General features: G+C 35.2%; 2 protein-coding genes across 2 annotated transcripts; both read right to left on the reverse strand.

The window, feature by feature from the left end:
* Positions 1–2,737: 2,737 nt before the first annotated feature.
* LOC120330676 (uncharacterized protein KIAA1143 homolog) lies at positions 2,738–3,839 on the reverse strand. The gene has a single exon (XM_039397562.2). The coding sequence runs from the start codon at positions 3,832–3,834 to the stop codon at positions 3,424–3,426; it is 411 nt and encodes a 136-aa protein (XP_039253496.1). The 5' UTR covers positions 3,835–3,839; the 3' UTR covers positions 2,738–3,423.
* A 66-nt stretch (positions 3,840–3,905) lies between these two features.
* On the reverse strand, positions 3,906–20,479 carry LOC120330669 (kelch domain-containing protein 3-like). The gene is made up of 12 exons (XM_039397552.2): positions 20,172–20,479; positions 18,788–18,851; positions 16,544–16,644; positions 16,082–16,197; positions 15,488–15,559; positions 15,284–15,409; positions 14,157–14,241; positions 13,867–13,953; positions 11,203–11,311; positions 9,906–9,973; positions 6,436–6,529; positions 3,906–5,035 (listed from the first exon to the last, which is right to left on the reverse strand). The coding sequence occupies exons 1-12, from the start codon at positions 20,344–20,346 to the stop codon at positions 4,975–4,977; spliced, it is 1,158 nt and encodes a 385-aa protein (XP_039253486.2). The 5' UTR covers positions 20,347–20,479; the 3' UTR covers positions 3,906–4,974.
* Positions 20,480–22,162: the final 1,683 nt, after the last annotated feature.

A 22,162-nucleotide genomic window follows, 5' to 3' on the forward strand; every position in this document is an offset into this window, starting at 1 on the left:
TGTCTGTATGTCTGTTAGATGCACGCAATATCTTACGAAAGCGAGATTGAATCTGCTCCAGATTTCCCATGTCCGTTTATCATATCTCGGACCAGAAGCCTATTGACTTTGGGCGAATTATGTCGTATAATTAGCGAGTTATTTTTTAATTAGTGATGGGACACAAGGTGTCACTATGGAGTAAGAGCGCTATTTTGGGGGATCCCCTAACTTTCGGTCGATAAGTCTTCGGTCTCTGACCGATATTCTCGCTTTAACTCTCAGGGCGGACGTCCATTTAAGGTCCAACTCATACGTTTCGACGATCCAGCGCACAAGCTTAACTTTAAATTTATACTTCGTCAGCTCACCTACTTCAGTTATATTGCGAACGAAGAAAAGTGGTCTTATCTGGTGACATTTTTTTTGGACTGAATAAAGAATACAATTAATACTATTTTTGATTTGTTTTTAGAAGCTGTTAAATAGCAGTAAAGATGATTTAATAAGATCCACAGCTAATTTTGATGTTCGGTATCTTCTCGCGATGGTTTTGAGAATTTAACTAAACCTAGAAACCGAACCAAAGTTTTGGCAATCCACACTGTCCCGGTTTTTCATTTTAAATATATGGCAGTCAGGGGGCCATCCACAATCGCACCTGCGGTGCTCCGACGAACGTTAGAGACCAGCATCACGGGTACATAGTTTCTGAACATACCGGCACGATAAACGAGTATTACCGGTACCAGGCGATGACATCCGAATGTGGGTAAATCCACTAACGCAAATGTCAAGTCGATTTTGAATTCCACACTGGATTGCTAGTTGAATTTAAAATGTCCTAAATCAGGGGTCACCAAACTTTTTTGACCGCGGGCCGGGTATAACTCAACCTGTGTTGAAACGGGCCGGACAAATGCTTTTGTCAATGCAATACAATAAATTCACAAAAATTGGGAAATTCGTTCAATTTATTCAACAATATATATTCTACATTTCTGAAGACTCGAATATTAAATTCTATATATATCGCAGAATATAGATCGAGAATATCCTAGGAAAACAATTGTACAAGATTTCTATATATAGACGACAATCCTGAGTTTAGCTGTTATCAAAACGTTGCAGACATGAATTAGGAATGCTACAAAATCCGCTTTTTCGCGCCAAAATATGTACGCATCACGTCTGCTAAGTACCTTTACGGAATACGGCTCTTACAAACTACGGACTGACTGCTGTAGCGTGGAATTCCATGAAATTTCGACATAATTTAGATAAAATAAACAACTATTATCTATCTGGTAGTTGGTAGTTTTTATTCATTAGCGCATAAATTTCCCAACATTCGGAGCTTTTAAAATACGCTCAAGTTATACGTGGTGCAAATTAATGATATTGTCTATGAAAACCAATAAAATTTATGTGGACGTGTGTATTTCTTTCCTAACTTGATACTTACTAATTTTTATGAAGTTTGTACAATCAGAACATCGTTAATTATTCCCCGCAATGAATGCCTGCCAAACTAACATGCACAACTTTATTTGCGACGATCTTTCGGCGGTGTCAAGACCGTTGCATGAATAAAATCCTGAAATAGTCTCAATATTCTATAGATGTGACGCAGATCGAAAGATTAGTGATTGATATGTTTTTTTTTCATATTTATAACAGTTCTTATCAAAAAAGTTATACAATCCTTATGGAAAAGTGGCCTGTGGTGGGAAAAGTGGTACTAAAATTCCGATATCTCCGTTATTTCTTGACCGTTTTTAAAAAACTGGGTATTGTTTTATTAATTTCACTCAGATCTATCCACTGGCGCATTTTTTGTTCAAATCGGATAAACTTTGATCTTTTCTAACTTACCTACATGAATATCCGCATTTAAGCAGTACAAAATTAGTGTGACTTGTGAAATTGAAGCAGTACGCGAGGGATTACAGTACTGTTAGCGCAAAATGCACATTCGACGTTCATTTTAGCACAAAGACGTAAACAGTTTTGTCGAATGCACGCGCCACGAGTGAATCTTTCGCTGAAAACATTGCCTCCCGGTGGAGAATTTTAGCCTATTTTGTCACAGCTATTTTTAGACTAATTTTTCATTACTACTATTAAAACTACAACTCCGAAAGAGGCAAATGATGATTGACTTATTTGATTCATACTTAAATTCCCCAAACACAACCAAAAACTAACGAATAGCATTCAAAATCGCAAAAACGAAGTATTGTTTACAACCACGACTTAAAATCTGTCAGGGTGACGAAAGTGTCTGAGCGGATGCGAAAAGGCCCATCATTACGTCATTTTTTGCATCTTGTTGATTGGCCAATGTTACGAAATAAACAAGGAAGACGATGGTTTTCTTGGAAAAATATTTGGCCATTTTTGCGTGTTATTGGGGGCCGGATAAAATGACGACGCGGCCGTAGTTTGGTGACCCCTGTCCTAAATGAAACACCGCTTAGCGACAACGTAAAAAGGCTTAACAGTCAGACATTTGCCATGGTATGTTTGTCGTTTGCATGATATTATAATTATATTGGAGGCGACGCAGGTCAGCCCGCTATAATAGTAGATAATGAAGTGTGCGAATCCGATACACACGACTCGATGACAATTCGTATCAGTTATTGGCCGGAACATACTGGTCGTAAACTCGAGCATTTAAAATCAGCACATCACACGACCTACATGCCTACAATCTCATACTTCTGCTATTATTATCCAGAAATTGTTCGCTCAATTACTTTTCATAAAATAGATTATATATTTATAACTTTATAAACAAGTTAGCTCTTGAGTTACCAGTAGTTACATTTCTTTGTCATACAATGAGAAAGATACTAACGAAACGTTGTTTGTCATGTTACAATATTATAATAAATCAATAATAGTAGAATATAAAATACCGCAGGTCACTCATTGTGTAATCTGTGTCACAAATCAACTGGACGAAAATTATTCCAACAATAAACTTTGTGCAAAACTTTGAAATCATGCTGAAAAGTACATGCAATCAATGATCATTCATGTATCTTACTCAAACCAAATCTGTGGATTGATGATAATCTGAATAAGACGGGTCACCCTCCACTGTAAAACGCTATTTTCTTGTTTTTCTAGTTTTTGTTTGCATCGAGCGTTATTTTCATTTCGGTGGAAAGTAAACTACTGACTGACTAATCAATCTTTGATAATATTGACCAATGACTTGCAACTAACAACTGTCATTTCAAATGGCCTTAGGGCCTCATTTGTGTTTTTCATCATTGTTGAAACCAGATGCAACAGAGTTCTTAGCATCACATATAATAACTCACCTCATTGGTGTTTTCCATTCAATCCTAGACCGCCTAGGTAAACACTTTGAAATATTGTTGTTCCTTTCAGTTGCTTGCACATAATTACCGGACTACAGCATATTTCAATTTAGGCATCATCATCTTCATCAAATGAAAGCAAAGACTTTTGCTTCTGCTTTTTATCTACTTTTGATTTGGTTTTTTCTTTCCGGACATTGCCTGATTCAGATTTCAATTTTTTTGTTGTACCTCCAAGTGCAGATTCTTTCGACCTTTTAGTTGGCTTTTTAAAAACAATTTTCCCATTATGTTCTTCATCATTCCCCTGAGACTCTGCCTCCTCTGCGGTTAAATCTCCTTCTTTCAAAACAACAACAACAGGTTTTTCATCCTCTTTTTCCTCATCAACACAATCTTCTGATATAGTTTGATATTTATCTGCAATAGTTGCTTCAGGCTTCATTCCAGCCTTTTCTTGAAATTTCCGAATAAATGATGGCTGCTCTTGCTTAACATACTTAATTCCACGATTCGCCATTATAATGAATATAAAGTATGAAAGATTTGAATTGATAATCAATTATTTACTTTATCGACAATACAAATAAATTCTGAAAACAAGATTTGATTGGTTAGTTGAAAAACGTATGAATAAAGAAAATATCACCAGCAATGATGTAGATATATATACTAGGATGGCAAAAGAAAATCACATTTGAGCATCGGCTCACAATCGAGCAAGAAATCAGTCTTTGCTAAATAGTTGTAAGTAATTCTATGACTGGTTATTTGAATAGAAGACATCCAGTTAAAGATAAACAGTTTGCTTGAAATACAATAAATTTTATACTGAAGGTATTCACACATTTTTTCTATTGTAAGTTTACCTAGAACCTATACCAAATACCAGCATTGATAAATCATCAGAGTAAACAGGGGTGAAGTGAAACTTGGTTCCAATTAAGGGAACCACAATGAAATGTCTCATTTGACCCAATTTAATCCACATATAGTCGCTGGACTATGAAATTTATCAACACTAGCACCAACAAAATAATGCAAAGACTATACAGCTGCTTTAAAAAGAAACATACAGTGCAATTCAGTAATACTGCATTTTATATTAGAATATGATTATTAAATCTTTAAAGTGAAGAAGCCAAGATTATATCCTGCCCTTCAGATAAATTTATCATGATCTTTTCCCCTTGTTTTTATACAGATTACTAAATGTTCAAAAAGGGGGATCATGGGGCAATATAAAACATTGCCCTGAGTTAGATTGCTCGTAAAGCATAGAGTTGTAAACCATGTATAAATGTATGATGACTTGTGTAGTAAGTGTGATTATCTCCAACATTCATTGAGAAGGTGAGCAGTTCATAAAACTGGGATCGTAGGCATATTTAAAATATTGCTCTGATTTGGATTTTCTGAAAGGAGAGGCTAGACGTGCAGCCAAAACTCCTTTGATGCCGTGTGTGAGGTGAGAAGAAATACAAAATTTCCAAATTGACAAAAAATCTGTTTCATCCAGAGTGGAATGTAGGCCAGCTACAGACCCTTGTTTGAAAAGTTTGAAATTAGTTGACTTGTTATTCCGACATGTATGATTGTTTGGTCTATAATATATATATATATATATATATATATTTATATACGATCTATATAACCATCCTCAACCCTTATTATTGTTCCGTATAGCAGTTATTCCACTGTTTCTCAGCTTGACCAAATATCTAAAATGACAACAGGAATTTTGAAACAATCTGGCAAAAATATTAGTGGTGTTGCAGAAGCGGAATTGGAAAACAAACATGTTTATCAGTATATGTAGCAAATAAATCCGGTTGACAATATAAAAATGTCACTTTTGCTTGAATTAGAGCAGGGGTCACCAAACTTTTTCGACTGCGGGGCAGGTATGACTCAAACTGTGTTGAAACGGGCCGGACAAATATTTTTGTCAATGCAATACAATAAATTCACAAAAGTTGGGAATCTGTTGAATTTATTCAACAATATAAATTCTACGTTTTTGAAGAATTGAATATTAAATTCTATATCGCAGAATATAGATCGAGAACATCATAGCAAAAAAATATACAAGATTTCTAGACAACTATCCTGCGGTTAGCAAAACATTGCTGTCATGAATATCTGCATGTAAGCAGTACAAAAGTTAATGTAACTTGTGAAATTGGAGCAGTACGCGAGAGAGATTACAGTACTATTAGCGCAAAATGCACGTTCAGCGTTCCTTTTAGCACAAGAAACGTACACAGCAACACCTGAAAGCACGCGCCAAGAGTGCATCCTTTGCAGCTTGGCGCATCCTTTGCAGAAATCGTTGCCAACCAGTAGAGTATTTTAACCTATTTTATCATAGCTATTTCTAGACTAATATTTGATCACTGCAATTAAACTACAACCCTTAAGGCAAAATGATGATTGACTTATCTGATTCATACTCAAATTTCCGAAACACAACCAAAAACTATATTCAATAACGTTCAAAATCGCGAAAACGAGGTATTGATTACAATGTCATTAATGACTGAAAATCTGTCTGAGTGACAAAAGTGTCTGAGCGGATGCAGAAAGGTCTATTGTTTGTCATTTTATGCATCTTGCTGATTGGTCAATATTACGAAATAAACAAGGAAGTCGATGCTCGAGGAAACATCGCTTAGAAAAAAAATTTGCCTTGTTATTGAGGGTCAGATGAAAAAACGCCGCGGGCCGTAGTTTGGTGATCCCTGCATTAGAGTATTCTATATCTATTTACCTTCTATTCAACAAAAATTTTCCACGAATATCTACCGTAGTTAGCGAATATAATCCTAGAAGACAATTATTATTATGCTGTTTATATCATTGGGGATAATCTTTTGTGGACACTATTACATCAGAATAATTACACACACATTGAGAAGTTAGTACATTGAAAATAAACTCCTTGTGAAATCAATATGAAGGACTGAAATTTTATCACATTGTGTTTTCTTCATCACATTCACTGGTCTTAATAATTAAATAAGTATTTGCATATTGGCTTCATAATATATCTATATATTTGTATATACAAAAGTGTTAGGTGATATGATAAGATATGTCCTGTTATATTAATTATACTTACTCCAGTTCAACAGGTAGACAACTCAAGTCAAGATTGTAACATTTCCTGAACAATTCTCTAACAACACTGAGACAAAAAACTTTTAAATTTGGTTCTGAAATATATTGGTAACATCTTTATATTAACCAGTATCATAATCACAAATATATCAAACCTCAATCAAACCTTTACACCAGGTATAAAAGTGATCAGCATACACAGATATACTATAATTATGGGAAGGTTAGGTTTGACTAACATACACTTCAGTCAGTAGATAAGAAGACATATGAAGGAATATTTTAAATGTGCAATGGCACTCTATGGCAACTTTCCAAAAGTTAACATGATACAGTTACTAGACTTGCCAATAAGACACCCAGACAGAACAGAAAGTATAAAAGGCTTGGAATCACCATACATACATATTTGTAATAAAAATTTGGTATTCCATAGTGAAATAGGGTTTTTATTTTTCTTTCTCGGAACGAGAGGCCATGGTTTGCCATAAGATTAAGCCATCTTATTGGCTTTCCTCTCCCCCGAGATAAATATGTAAATCCTATCCTAGTGTCAAGATCCATGAATAGAGGAAGAAGTCACACCAGAGTCTGTCAGTTTTTTGAATGGCCTAGAGCAGGGCTTCCCAAACTAGGGGCTGCGGCCGCGAAACGAATTTTAGGGGCCGCAAAAAGAACACCAATTTCACACAAATTACTATAGCGCCATTCCGAGCAAGTGAAAGTAATTTTTTTTTATTTTTGATATCAAGACATTGGAAATTTATTGGACTGCATTTATTTCATCGAACAATATAAAAATTTCACCCAGGTTTTTGATGGTTTATAAAAAATGGCCCGAAATGTAGAAATTTTAGTATAATTGACATATTCTGTGATGATTCCTGACACGAAGTGTTTGATTGTGTGGTACAGTTATTTCATATGGAACTGACGCACTGGATTTAAGGTAATAAAGTTTAAATGTTTGCAGTGCTGTAGGACATTTCTTCACCCATTTAACGATTTATTACCAGAATTTTAAGAGATGATAGAGGCCGCTGTTTCGAAATGGAAAAATGTTCTGTGGTGTCACGTCCTGTAGTGTCAGCTACAATATGCACATTATTGGCATGGATTCACAGTGTTACATTAAGTAACTTGAGCAACACATAGAGGGGTTGTTCAGCTACTGCACCAGAAAATATTATGGGCTCCCACAGTACCATCGCAAAAATTTACAGCATAACACAACATACTGTTAGTGCATGGTGTATTTGCCGTCCTGTAGTGTCACACGGCGCGGCGGTGTGGCTCAACGGACTAAGCGTTAGGAACACGCTCGGCACCGCACCTCTAATTTGAATCCCATGCAGGGATGGTTATGTGCGAGAGGATTGCTGTACTCCTCGCCGTCGTTGGGTGGTTCACGTAACCGCTGGTCGGTTACGGCTTCCTCCACCACCAAGTCCATGCTTCCGAAAACAAACAATATAACTAATCCCATACCCGACTTGGAATGGTAACCGGACGAGAGGCCGTGGTTCGCCATATGGATAAGCCGTCTTATCGGCTTTCCTCTCCCCCCGAGATAAATATGTAAATCCTATCCTATCCTATATTTTACTATATTTTTTTTATCTATTAAGTAAGTCTTGGGTGTAACTTTTGTGCAATTTTTTACATATCCAATAAAGCAACTGATTGGGCAATGAAACAAAACATGTAGCTGAAAATGTGAAAATATATTGCATCCAACAACATGCAAAATTTCTAGAATTGTCCTGTAGTGTCACTTGGAATAGCCCTATATTTGTTGTACTTTTTTGGACTCTTGCTCTTGCAAAGATAGCACGTTTTCATTAAAAAACTGCTACATAACGATTATTAAACAATCAAAAAGTAGAAAAGACTCAGTGGTTACGAAACTTCATTGTATTGTGACCCTCCCCAAAATATGCTCAATATGCGCTCCCTGTGAAAATACGTATTGATATTATATTCCTTTCAATAAAAGACCTTTTTTCGCAATGAGTTTAATATAAACGAACAAACAAAACTTAACGACAGTCGGTGAAATCACATTTAATGGGCCCTGGTAGAAAAGCCTGCTTTATATAAATACGAAATCGCAAAGAGGATGGGCGTGCGCAACGCTTTTTGAATCAAGGAAAAATAATCTTTATCTACAAAAAAACGAATTTCCAGAATTAAACTTTTGTATTATAACACCATCACAGGTGATATCGATTTAATCTTAATTTTTTCAGTAAAAATATAAGAAATGGGTTGTTTGAAAGGTTCACGAATCACGAAATTTTGTGAGCACCTTAGCAAAATTGAAACGACGCACTCTGAGAACCACGGGACTAAGTCAAAAAAGAATTGTTGTCTTTTTTTTAAGGGGGCGCGCTTTTATTTTAATCATTTTCAAAATCCAGGCTTGGTCTTACTTTTTGGGGAAACACGGTTGAATCATCACGCTTGCATAACAATGAATATTCTGATCGTAAGACCCGATTTGTGTGTGATTGTATAACAATTCCGGCTTTAATCGTTAAGCTAGCGGTTCCCGAAGGCGATTTGCTAAGTGCGCCTCGAAAACTAGGATATTTGTGTTAAATATTAACTAATATATGATTGAATATTTCACATTATTTTATTTATTCTAAATGTTTTGTTTCTCATTATTGCAAATGATGTGTATATAAATCAAATTCAATTTACCGTTCTATGTTGTTTCCTTTCTGTTACGTAGGGTCTATTGTTACGTAACAGAAGAGATAAACCCAATTGCAATTTCGTAGGTTGCAGTTTATTCATTAGCTGAACCGAGATTATCGAACATGAGTGATTTTTCAGCATTTTAAAGAAAAACCAGGCAGGGATAAGAAATAAAAGTTAAACCTTTAGCCTAGATGTTTATGAACCTTAAAAGGCATAAAGTACACATTAACGATGACAAAATTGTGTTTTAGTTTTAGACAGCATATTTTTCAAGTAGGTGCGCCGAGAGTTTTTTCCATGATAATTTCCTTATGCTGCCTTATGCTAAATTTCATCAATAAAAGCGAGTAACAATTACGGATAAGAACCATGCCGGCTGGATTTGCTATGCAGCAAAAAGCATCCGCACCCATTACACTGAATAATAAAGTTAATCTGAGTAAATATATGCTAGTTTTTGTTATTGAGTACGCCTACTAAAAGTTAAAATGGCAAAAATGCATATTTCGAACTGTTTAGCATTATTAACGTGAACAAGGGCCGCGAAAAATTTTAATATATTAAAAGGGGCCGCAAGCTCAAAAGTTCGGGAAGCCCTGGCTTAGAGTCTCACATCAAATGGAATTTTTCTTGAGCTACAAAGATTTGGCCAGTAGATACAGTGATCAACAGTGTGAAGCTTGCCAGATTCAATCCCATTTTATCAAATAGCTTGAGAAACAATGACAATAGCTTACATACTGTGCACTGAAAGGTGTATCTTACCTAAATCAAGGACATGAGTGTCTGACTGATCTATGAGATCCTGGTTAGAATGAGATGTAGGCGTTGGACTAGAAATATAAAAAAAAGGAAATCAAATTTCATTTAAATTTCAGTAACTAGAGTTAGTCATGAAACTTTTGTTTTCAAAATTTTTATACATTTTCAGATGGCTATACTTTTTTGTGTTTTAAGGAATGCAATAAAGTGTTTCTTGAAATTTTCAAAATATTCTGCTTCATTATCATATTTATACCCAGTGGCGTAGCATCCACCCCCGCAACCCCCGCGATCGCGGGGGGGCCCACAGCGAAAAGGGGACCACAGCGGTTAAAATTTAGAAATTTAAGAAAACCAAAAGCTGTAATGCACATCTTATAATGTTGATGTCAGTTCTGCTCAAATCGTTTTGTTATGTAACAATGCCGGAGTTGTCGATTTTCGGTGTCGTGTGGTTTGATAGCGCCGGCCACCGGCACAATTACGAAGGCTGTCAGATTGATGTCGAAAGCAAAACCTCTTAGTGGCGCACAAAAACGAATAATAAAGGGCAGAAGAGAAAGAACGTATGAAAAAAATTAAAGTAACCAAGATAAACGAAATATTTGAACCAAAATTGAAACAATTAGACTTGGGAATACCGAATGTAACTGAGGAGGAAATAAGCCTAGCACCGGCGGTATCGGTAGAAAACCAGATGCGTGTTCAATCTCCAAAAGTGATGGCGCCGGCGCAAATGAATTTTCTTCCAAAACTTTACAATTATCGACAATTATCACGGGTAAGCTACTGATTTTTGAAGCAAATTGATATGACGAAGATGGTGGATGAGTTGCTAACACGAAAGCGCAAATTTTAGGTTACCATTGCCTTTTTATAGCGACATGTTATGCTTTTTGACGAAATAAAAAAAAACTTTGTTTCAGCTTATGTCCGAGATTTTTAGGGTCATTTCCACGAAATATTTTTGCGTGGGGGGCCCACGAGAGTCTTGCTACGCCACTGTTTATACCATTCCCTTTAGTTCATTGACATAGATTAAAAAAATAGAATTTAACAGAAAACGAATCACACAAATGTTAGAGATATTAAATATTCACGAAGAAAAGCATTGGTCTAGCAAGGACATAGATAGATTGGCAGTATTTTATATAAACTGCTACAAAAAATTGTCACACAAGTGGACGTTTAGTCAAATTTGAAATTTTCCAGTCAGCGCAAGTTATTTGGGTAAACATTTTTGGCTCTACAACGCTACTTGTTCCATGAAATATATCATATAACCCAAAAAAACACATACCTTGTTCCACCAAATATATATGCTTTATTGTCTTTATAACAGCAACAATGTCTTCTACGTGGACATGGTCCCACTCCATGAACAGATATTTCTTTCCATAGTCCACTTTCTTAAAATACAAAAAATTGTGATTTTATTAATAACCGAGAATAAGGCTCAGCGATGTGGCGCATCGTGCTAGTAATATGCCATCCACCGCACTTCTGATTACCCTGCGTAGGGCGAATGTGATGGGGAAAATTATGTGTGAGAGGATTGCTGGACTCCTGGCCGACGTCGGGTGGCTTACGTAACCGCTGGTCGGTTACGACTTCTTCCAACATCATTTCTATGCATCTGAAAAAAATAAATGACTAATCCCATACGCCGCAGGGATGGCCAATTCGAATAAAGTATTCGAATGTATTCGAATATCTCGTCATTCGAATATCGGAATTAGCGTTCATAAGAATATCGAATATTTGTGTGACGTCACACATTTTCGGACGACGCCGCTTCCAAGACGTTTCCGTTGAATGAAAACATTCTCGATAGAAACTTGCGCGTGATTGTTTTCATCACTCATCAGCGTAACGTGTTATTTAGGCCGTAAACGTCTTTACGTTTGTGTTATTTTCTCTAAAACGAAAATTTTCCACAAATTTGTTCCACGATAACGATGACAATTATTTTATTTTTGTACGCGCACGGAATTGTGAATCTGGTAAATATGTCCATCGGCGGCTAGTTTCTAAAGACAATGCAACTTTTTGATTGAAAAGCGGCAATTTAAAATACTGAAAATAAAACCGCAAACAATATAAGTTTTATTGAGGCACGCGAAAATTTATAAAACGCTTTTCTAGGCTGTGAAAATCGCAAAATTTCGTGGGCCTACCTTACACATTCTGCTTGGTCGGGCGTTCAGAAATATATCGTCACGAATTGAGAGCGGGATTTGCCTGATTATTCATTGTTTTAAATTGTCGTCGAATATTTTCGTGTTAACATTATACAAGGTTTGAAACGCGACATTTTCCCAGGTTGTGAGGATGTATATAATATAATTAATCTTAAAGTATATTCAATCAATTTTATTGTGATGAAATAAATTTTACTCTGAGATGTTACAGCAGATTTATGGATTTTTCGAACGGTTTTATCTAAAAATAATCAGAGTGTCAGCATTTTGATTGAGCCGAGTCATTGTTAACAAGTAGGCCTACATCTAAATATTTGCCGAATTCGCAAAATACGGATCTGAACATTATTTAATCGGGCAGTTTACCACACGTTTTTATTCCTATGATCGCGGATTGCAATGGTATATAAGAGTGGTGAGGATTTTATTTTGTCGACGCAACCGCAGGTTAAATTGAAGACAATTAAATTAATAAAGCAAGATATTTTAAATATGCCCGTATCGGTCACGAATTCATCACTTTGCACAACAGAAAAATATATATTCGTTGTTATATAATTTGTTGTAAAAGTCGACTCTTTCAACAGGTGGCATAATCGCGGCGATGAATATGTATTTTTAATTTACTGCTAAACTTTATATGTATATTCATTGTATGAAATGAATTATACACTACACTTAACAGGATTTTATATCATTATTTGAGATTTTTCTATCGGCGATACCGAGTTGGCAAGATTGCACGTCTGGCAGTGGTGGTCATCTATTCTCTATTAATTTATTTCTAATTTAAACACAACAATATGTTACACATATTAACAATATGGTTCACATAAATTGATATACAAATATACTGGTAGGCAGTAGAATACTCTTAAGCTTAAATATTAGAATTTTTAAAGGCATAATGGATTTTCGATTGTTGTTGCTTGTTTCAGTTGCCTGTATTGCCAATAAATTTGATTACTCACAGAAAATATACACAATTATCTGAATACAAGTAGTAGTTTAGTCAATAGACTTGACTATTATCGTAATATCATGGTACCAATGATAGAAAGCGTCAGACAACTCCTTGGCTATCTTTTCATATGGTCATTTGTACAAAGTGAATAATTTTAATAAACTGACTGTGTCACAAGTTGCTATTATTTTTTATTGATAGCTATAAACTATCAATTACTTTGTGTACATATACTGTTGGTTTGTGGCTTTATTCTGATATTTCTATTGAAGCTTATCTCCTAATTTACTGGGTTTTAATAAACTAAAACAAAAATGTGTTATTTTCGATTTTAGAATGTATTCGGAATTCCAGATTCGAAAACATTATTTTAGAATGTATTCGGAATAGTTTAGTATTCGGAAATGGCCATCCCTGCGGCCATACCCGACATGAACTGGTAACTGGACGAGAGAGGCCGTGATTCGCCAGATGATTAAGCTGTCTAATCTGCTTCCCCGGGGATAAATATATGAATTCTATCCTATTCTGAGAGTTTAGTAATGATGAATAATGATGAAAGAATGACATTTGAAAACCTGCAATTTTGTGTGTTATCAGTTAAATTATGTATGAATCTATTTTATTGACATAATGGTGTAAACTTCACCTCAGGAATATACCTGAGGCTCATGCCAAAGTCATATTAAAATTACTATCTATCTGGGTCTAATTGAACACCTTTCATCGGAAAGAAAAGTGTAGGCTACTGGAAGTCTTATTCCTTCATCCTTTCAACTGTACAAAATCGAATACTCACTCATGTCAAACTTCCAGAGGTCGTTATAGTGCTCGTTTAATTTAGAGTTGAAGCCACCAAATATGTAGATACTATCTTCATGAATAACTATTGCAAACAAAACAAAGTAGGAACTGTAATTTTTCATGCAAAAATATGGGAGGAAGGTTTGAATTATTTGGTTTACGATCACACTTGATCACATTCAATGACTTTTAATCATTTTCCCATTAGGGGCAAGTACGAACAAGAGATATCATCATTGATTATCTAAAACATTTTCAAATCACAAATAGTATAAATCTATTTACATGCAGTATGGCTTCTTCGACCAACTGGCAACTTTTGATTGGCGTGAGCAGCTGCAGACCATTCCAATGTGTTTAGATCCAAAACCTGAAACAATAAACATCTATAAGTCTCCATGCGGCCACTTCTGTAATTTTTTTTCTCAAACACAGTAAAAAAATAGGTAAATCAATTATAAATCAAACTCTTTTCATACATTCATAATTTCGAATTATGTTTACCTTTGAACTAAAGTTTTTGAACCTTACTAGATGAGAAACACCAAATTTATATAAACTCAAATCCTAAAAAAAGCCAATATTAATATTTTTTTTTTACAATTTATTAAAGGAGAAAGATAATTTTCAGAAGATAATTTTATTCATTTTGCTGCCTCGATCTCAGAGGTTGCTTTTTAACAATTTAAAGCAGAGAGATGCAACATACATCCCGCTGGCCATATTCCAGGCCCACGGACCCTATTTACGTGGCCCGCAAGAGACTAAGTATCCCATTATTTTTGAATGATTCATCTTATTTGTAATGGCACTATCGGCGTATCGTGGGTTACATGACAATGTCAGATTGAGATAAAAATTCGGCTGACAATGATTCAATAACATGATGTTTTATATTGATGCTGTGTTGTAATTTAATAAGTTATCTACCAGTAAGATGATTTATAATGAATTGCGGAAGTTTGACACTGAGTGGTGTCTGAAATACTCCATTGTTCAATACAATCAATATGCGGTTAGCCTAATTTGCCAAAGCAAGTGATACTATTGTATAAAACACTCTGTATTCATCCAAAATATTTTTAATCAAATTGTTACATAAGCTAAATGTATGGCATTACACGAATCTGAAAAATGATGCATTCCAAAAGAAATCGCTCTTTCGGCCCTCAATGTCACCATAATTATTTGTTTTGGCCCATTGCTATAAACAGTTGCACACCCATGATTCAAAGTGTTACTGAATTACAATTAATTGAAGATATTTAACAGAATAAATCAAGTAGGCCTATTGTAACTAACAGTTTGTATTTTACACAGTAAACCTAACTTGTTAATTACTTGATTATTGCTCTCACCAATGAAATACCCAAACCTAATTGGATTAATTGACCCAATAATATGTGTACTACCTTAATATCATTATCATATGGCTGTGAAATAGAATTGTCAGAATCATCTCCTCGTCCACCAAACAAATAAATTTTATCTCCATAAGCCGTAAGAGTATGAAAATCTCTCCACAAACCAGTTTGACCCTATAACAGTAGAATAAAAATAATATAGGACAATGACATGGTTCAATGCAGCATCTCATTCAAATGTGATTCCCTCACCTGAGTTTGTAGTAAAGACCAAGTCAGAGTCCTCATATCCAACATCATGGTTTCTTCAGAAAATTGTTCAACCTAAGAAACATATAAAGATTTGCTATTGATATTATATTCAGGAAACTCATAGTTTGTTCAACTTAAAATCCATCGACTACAAGTCTACAACCATTATAATAAACTTAAAGAGTGATGCATAGTACGATGGCAATTCAACAAGTGTGTAACTACTGCAGTTTCTCTTGTATTTACAGACTGGAGTATCTCTGTGATTATCAAGTACAGTACCTGAATACCCATGTCTAAAAGCATCAAATAGAGGATATTGGTGAGATATGCTTTCCAAATAGTTTTTCAATTAAGCATATTAAACAAAACTAAAAACTGAATAAAATTTTTTAATTGGTGTAAGAAAGGAAAATTTTCTCTAAATGTGCCAATTCCAGAAACAGGAATATCAAAAACGATATTCCTTTTAACAAAACTGGAAATAATATGTATCACCAAATACACTTATAGACAATTATATTGGTATAAGGAATAATTCAATGGCGTTGAATGTTGATATTGCTAACCCTGCTGTATGTAAGATTAACAAACCTCTGCTTCGTATCCACCGAAAATGTAGATATTTCCTCTTGCAACACACATTCCATGTCCGTCTCTAGCGCCAGGCAAATGTCCACAGACTTTGGGCGTATGCCAACAAAAATTTCCTGCAATAAACATAATCATATAGTCAGGTGACTCAGGTCATTGAAAGTTTTGAAACTTTTGTGTACAATCATGAACAAACTGAAGTTGAAGTGTCATATAAATTTTCGGTAATCCTGAAGTATGCGCGTCAAGATGTCACACAACAGTTCAGGTTGTGCACCATCTTGGTGCGCATACTTCAGGAGGTCCAAATTTTCTTCTTTTCCAAAGACGTATAACGTCACGGACTCCGGTAAAATCATCAAAGCCTGTGGCTGAAAACAAATATCAATTACGAGAGATTCGACCACAAATCCGAGCACGAGTCCGAATCTTGTTGCATCCCTAATAAATGTTATATCAAACCTGTGTCAAAGTAGTATAAAATATTGGAAGCCCCACATAAATCGCTTCTTCCTCCAAACAAATAAGCTTTTTCGTCTATTGCAACAGATGTGTGACCATACCTGTTAATGGCAGAAAAGCAGATTGGAATTCTACAATCAAATTATTATGTACTCCAGAATTATTTAGTTTTCTTTCAAATTATTATAGAAATACCTCCCTAAATAACAACAACTTGAAATGAAATCCTTATAATCGAATATGCAATCCACTGTTATATCCAAGGGGTAATGCACAATACAGCTACGCCAGTTTCAACTAAACTTGAGGCTTATTAAAAAATTGAAGCATGTCTCTCTAATTTTATTTGCATAATAATAATTGTTTGGACAGGAGTATTATATCACATTGACAAAATTACTAATTCTGAATATAAAGAAAATCCTATTTTTCAGTGATATTGCCACGAAACAAGGTCACACACAATCAGTCGTAAGAGTGACTCATCGCTGAGCATAGTTATGAGTGACCATCGAATTACTAATAGGCTAAATACTGAAAACAACAATTATAAGTAAAGCCAGAAACCAAAAGTTTTTTTTCTTCAAAAATATATATTCACAAAACTTCATATTAATAATTATAAATACAAAATCCTACAACTATAACTTTGGTGCTGGTACATGCATTTAGATCAGCGGTTCCCAAACTGGGCCAAAACGCCCCCTTGTGGGCGTTTTAATAACTTGAGGGGTGCTGATGGCGATTTGGGCAATTGGGGGCGCTGGCTGTCAAACTGGGCGATTAGGGGGCGCTCACATCAATTCGGGAACTCCCAAGAAGTATGATATTTTATGCCATTCACTTCTACGCTCTGGTTCAAACTAGTTTGCTTGTGATTTCGGTGTTGAGATTTTCTCGCTCAACGCAGAATAGGTAATAGGACTTTTTTAAATCTGTATTGTTTCACAATAAATCAATAATACATAGCGCATACAGCATACGCTTCCTCCACCATGCACTGCACGTTTCGTTTTACTGTTTGGAATAACAGCTTCATTTTACTAGCGGTGTAGTGTAGTGTAAGTACAACACCCTTATGTTATAATTTTGGTTTTGTTAAGAACAAAATGTGACAGCTGGGCATCTGATTGAACTGCCGCACGCCAGATAGGACCACCTCCATGTTGCGACTCAACTGGTTCATTTTCATTTCTTGGGTCATTGAATAATAAGGCTACATAACATAAGTAATACACAAATTGGCAAAAGGCAAAGACCTAGCCTGTTGTTATATCATGTTGTGTCTGACATTGTTTAAAGTCGGTTTATCATTTGTGTTGCGCAAGTTCAAAATATCGAACACAGTGACTTGGGCAGCATATTTAACCGGTTTATATTAAAAACAGTATTATATAGCGTGGTTCCCAAAAAACAAGACCATCAATTACTCGATTACTTATACGAAAATGGAGTGAATTATTCAATTTTGTCTAAACTTGAACTTCTGTTTCACTCTTCTTTGAGTATTTCTCCATTTTATTTCTGCAATCGCAGCCTTGAGTTTACCAATCGTTTGAGGATTGTTCTGATACAAATTGTCCTTCGAACTCCCTACATATCAAAATCTGAGAGGTTTCAGTCCGATAATTAAGGTGCCTTACTGGATGTCCCCGCTAACTTCTCTCTCAGGATAGCAAGCGTCTGATTTGATGTATGGGGTGTCGCCTCGTCATGCTTGAACCACTGCTGGTCACCTTTATCAATCTATTAAGTAATGTCCAGATTTTTTTCGGCACAAACACGTAATGTTCTGTATTCACCGTTTGGTTGGAAATTTTGCATTGAGTATATACTATTGAGTATAATCATACGCAAACAGAAGTTCAGGCACAAATAAGATTGAATAATTTTTTTGGAGATAGTAAAGAAATTTTTGATTTCCGTTTTCTAGATAACCCTAAAATTTCCTGAAGCGAAAAGAGCGAGTATTTAGGGCAACGACTGCACTTTTACATATCAAGAGAGATAAAGTTGCTTTGACTTTTTTGTTAGGGGGGCGTTTGCTAGTTAAAAAGTCATCCAAGGTGGCAGAAAAAGTTTGGGAAACAGTGTTTTAGATAAAACCACAAAAATTGATGGATCCTTCAAGTTAATTTTCTGAAATTCCACCAACTCTCAGGCAAAAGTATTATCATAATTCTAAAATCATAGATATCATATGATTAAATTCGTCCCGAAATAAAGAAATGCCGATAAAAGTACCTCATGTATGGAACATTTTCAAAATATTCGTTCCTTTGCTGTATTCTTCTCCATCTTAAGAATTCTAAAAATAAATGTCATAAATATATTTGCATACATGAGAGAGTGGTGACCTGCAGTCTAAAAAACTATGACTAATGTTGAAATTTTATTACAAATATACCGGTCTTACTACTTACTGAATACAGCGCGAAACACCGCAAAGAGCGCAAAACAGAGGGAAACAGCGCAAAACAGTGGGGAAACAGCGCGAAAGAGCGCAAAACAGAGGGAAACAGTGTGAAGCGGACAATTTTTTTGCAATGAGTTCGGAGCACCTTGTTTTGAGTTGGAGTACCACGGCAGCAAATTAAAAACACAAACCAACTTATGTAGCCAGTAATGCTGTAATGGCAGGTCTGCCCCTGCTGGTGACACATTTTGGGTACCATAATTTAGAACATTTTCCATATGGATATGGTTGGCTTTAGGGTTAGGGTTAGGTAAAAAGGGACCTCCAGAAGTATGTGCACCAAGGTGGCGCACAACCTGAAAATAGTATGTGTGTGTGTGTGTGTAGCGGATTCAGGTTGTGCGACATATTGCTGCACATACTTCTGGAGCACCAAAAAGGTAGATAAAATTTCGCATGATGACCTATAATCCGGTTCATAGCCTTGTAAATATACCGGAAATAGCGCCATAAAACCATGGCGAGAGGCGCCGTGGTTCTTTCGTGGCAGGAGGTGGTAATGACTGCGTCCCCTGTTTTGCGCTGTTTCCCTCTGTTTTGCGCTGTTTCGCGCTCTTTGCAGTGTTTCGGGCTGTATTCAGTAAGTAGTAAGACCCCAAATATACATCGAAACATGAGGCCAAGAGCCTTTGATATGCATATTATTTTGTGGCTACAATTGCCTGAATTCTCAAGTTGTTAGAGTTAACAGTTATTAGAGGCTTTATTAACAGGCATTTAAGTCAGTAAGTTGTCTATATATCTGTATATTTCTGCATCGGGTTATAAGCCACTCATGATAGGTAATATATGGTGTTCGGGCATTTTTGTTAACACAATAACAAATGGAGCATTTTTATCAACACAGTGAAGCAAACGATACCTAGCATGCACTAAAATTACGTTATAGGTGTGAAATATTCTGTTATTATTCAACATTTACAACCTACAGACCTAGGCAGCATGGTCATCCCAATAATTTAAGGATGGTGAGCTGCCTGTCCAGTGTATATTGCTCAGATAAAAACACCCAACAAATACCATACTTGTAGATACTAAAATTGTCATCATTAAATCAGTAAATGAAATAAAATACCACTGGTACAGCATTACCTGATTATTACTGTATTAACATTTAGTAAATTTATGCTAAACAGACACAGGTAGACTCACCCGTATTAAAGGCATAAATATCGATGGCAGTCCAGTCAGTATCATCATCATCAGTATTGTAATCTTCTCCAGAACAAAATCCACCAAACATATATATATCTTTATTGATAATTACTGCCGAGTGGTTAACTCGTTGAGGTCCACCCTCAATCGAATATGTCCAAAAAGGGTGCATATCATCAGTATCTTTGAATCATTGCTGAATCTGTGAATTGTCAGATCATATACAAGTAGATGTACAAACATGCATGTCATGCATATATCAGTATATTAGATACTTGGCCCTACAGCCACCTAGGTAAAGCTAGCGGACAGTTACCTATTTTTCCGAATTTGAACCCGCCATGTTCCACGAATTGATCGCAAATAAAGTGGACAGTTGTCGCAAATTCACTTAATTGCGGCTACATGGATGCAAAAAATGAGGCGATTCGCCCTTTTAGAAACTAACGACAGAACTGAAACATTTTTTTTCGGTGAAATGAATTATTGCTCAGAAGCTCATTTATCGACAAAATCTAAAATTTAACTGAGTTGAAGCGTAATTTATGCAAGAAATTATTTTTTTTCATTCAATTCATTAATGCAGTGTGTTTGGTGAACAAATATATTAATATACAAAACATATTAAAATTAAAAAAAAATCCACCGTTTGGAAAGTAGGGAAATTCCCCCCAATCGAAGAAAAAAATATAAGAAATCGTCAATTTGACTCAGTTAAAGCGTAATTTAGGTTAGAATGAATTTTTTCTCATCCAATTCATTAATGCAGTGTGTTTGGTGGACAAATATAAAATACATATTAAAATTTTAGAAAAATCCACCCTGCGGAAAGTAGGGAAATTCCCCCCAATTGAAGAAAAAAATATAAGAAATTGTCAATTTAACTCAGTTAAAGCGTAATTTAGGTAAGAAGGAATTTTTTTTCATCCAATTCATTAATGCAGTGTGTTTGGTGGACAAATATACAATACAAATTAAAATTTTAAAAAAATCCACCGTGCGGAAAGTAGGGAAATTCCCCCCAATTAAAGAAAAAAATATAAAAAATCGTCAATTAGACTCAGTTAAAGCGTAATTTAGGTAAAAGGAATTTTTTCTCATTCAATTCATTAATGCAGTGTGTTCGGTGGACAAATATAAAATACATATCAAAGTTTAAAAAAAATCCACCGTGCGGAAAGTAGGGAAATTCCCCCCAATTGAAGAAAAAATATAAGAAATCGTCAATTTTACTCAGTTAAAGCGTAATTTAGGTAAGAAGGAATTTTTTCTCATCCAATTCATTAATGCAGTGGGTTTGGTGAACAAATATACAAAACATATTAAAATTTGAAAAAATCCACCATGCGGAAAATAGGGAAATTCCCCCCAATTGAAGAAAAAAATATGAGAAATCGTCAATTTGACTCAGTTAAAGCGTAATCTAGGTAAGAAGAAATTTTTCCTCATCCAATCCATTAATGCAGTGTGTTCGATGGACAAATATAAATTACATATTAAAATCCATCATGAATTGACCTTCGTCTTCCTCATCTCCAATGTCGGCGAAATTCCAAATTAAAGTCTTCGGTTCCTAATATGAAATTTAAGTACCGGTAATCCCATGTCACCAGTGATGTGATGCTCCGGTAATAACAAACATAGTGGTTTAGGTTTATATGAATGTAACCTTTGCTTATTTTTGTCATCCCAAGGTAATGTACTCCTCCTCTTATCTTTTTTTTCATTTAATTTAAGACACCCAGGGCGTCATAATGTATAAATGGTACTTCCGCCTATAATATCAAAATAATCGAGATGTTTCACAATTATTCAGTCTGATATATGATTTTTGGTGACAATAAGATCTAGAAAAAATCGAGATGATAGAAGTTCAATAATAATAAAGTTTAGTCCATCTGAAAGTTAAATGGAAATTCAACAAAGATTTGAAAATATCTGTAATAATAATATCAATACCATTTCGTTTGATATTTCAATTGAAGAAT

Source organism: Styela clava, chromosome 6 (assembly GCF_964204865.1).
Source record: "Styela clava chromosome 6, kaStyClav1.hap1.2, whole genome shotgun sequence".
Lineage (NCBI taxonomy): Eukaryota > Metazoa > Chordata > Ascidiacea > Stolidobranchia > Styelidae > Styela > Styela clava.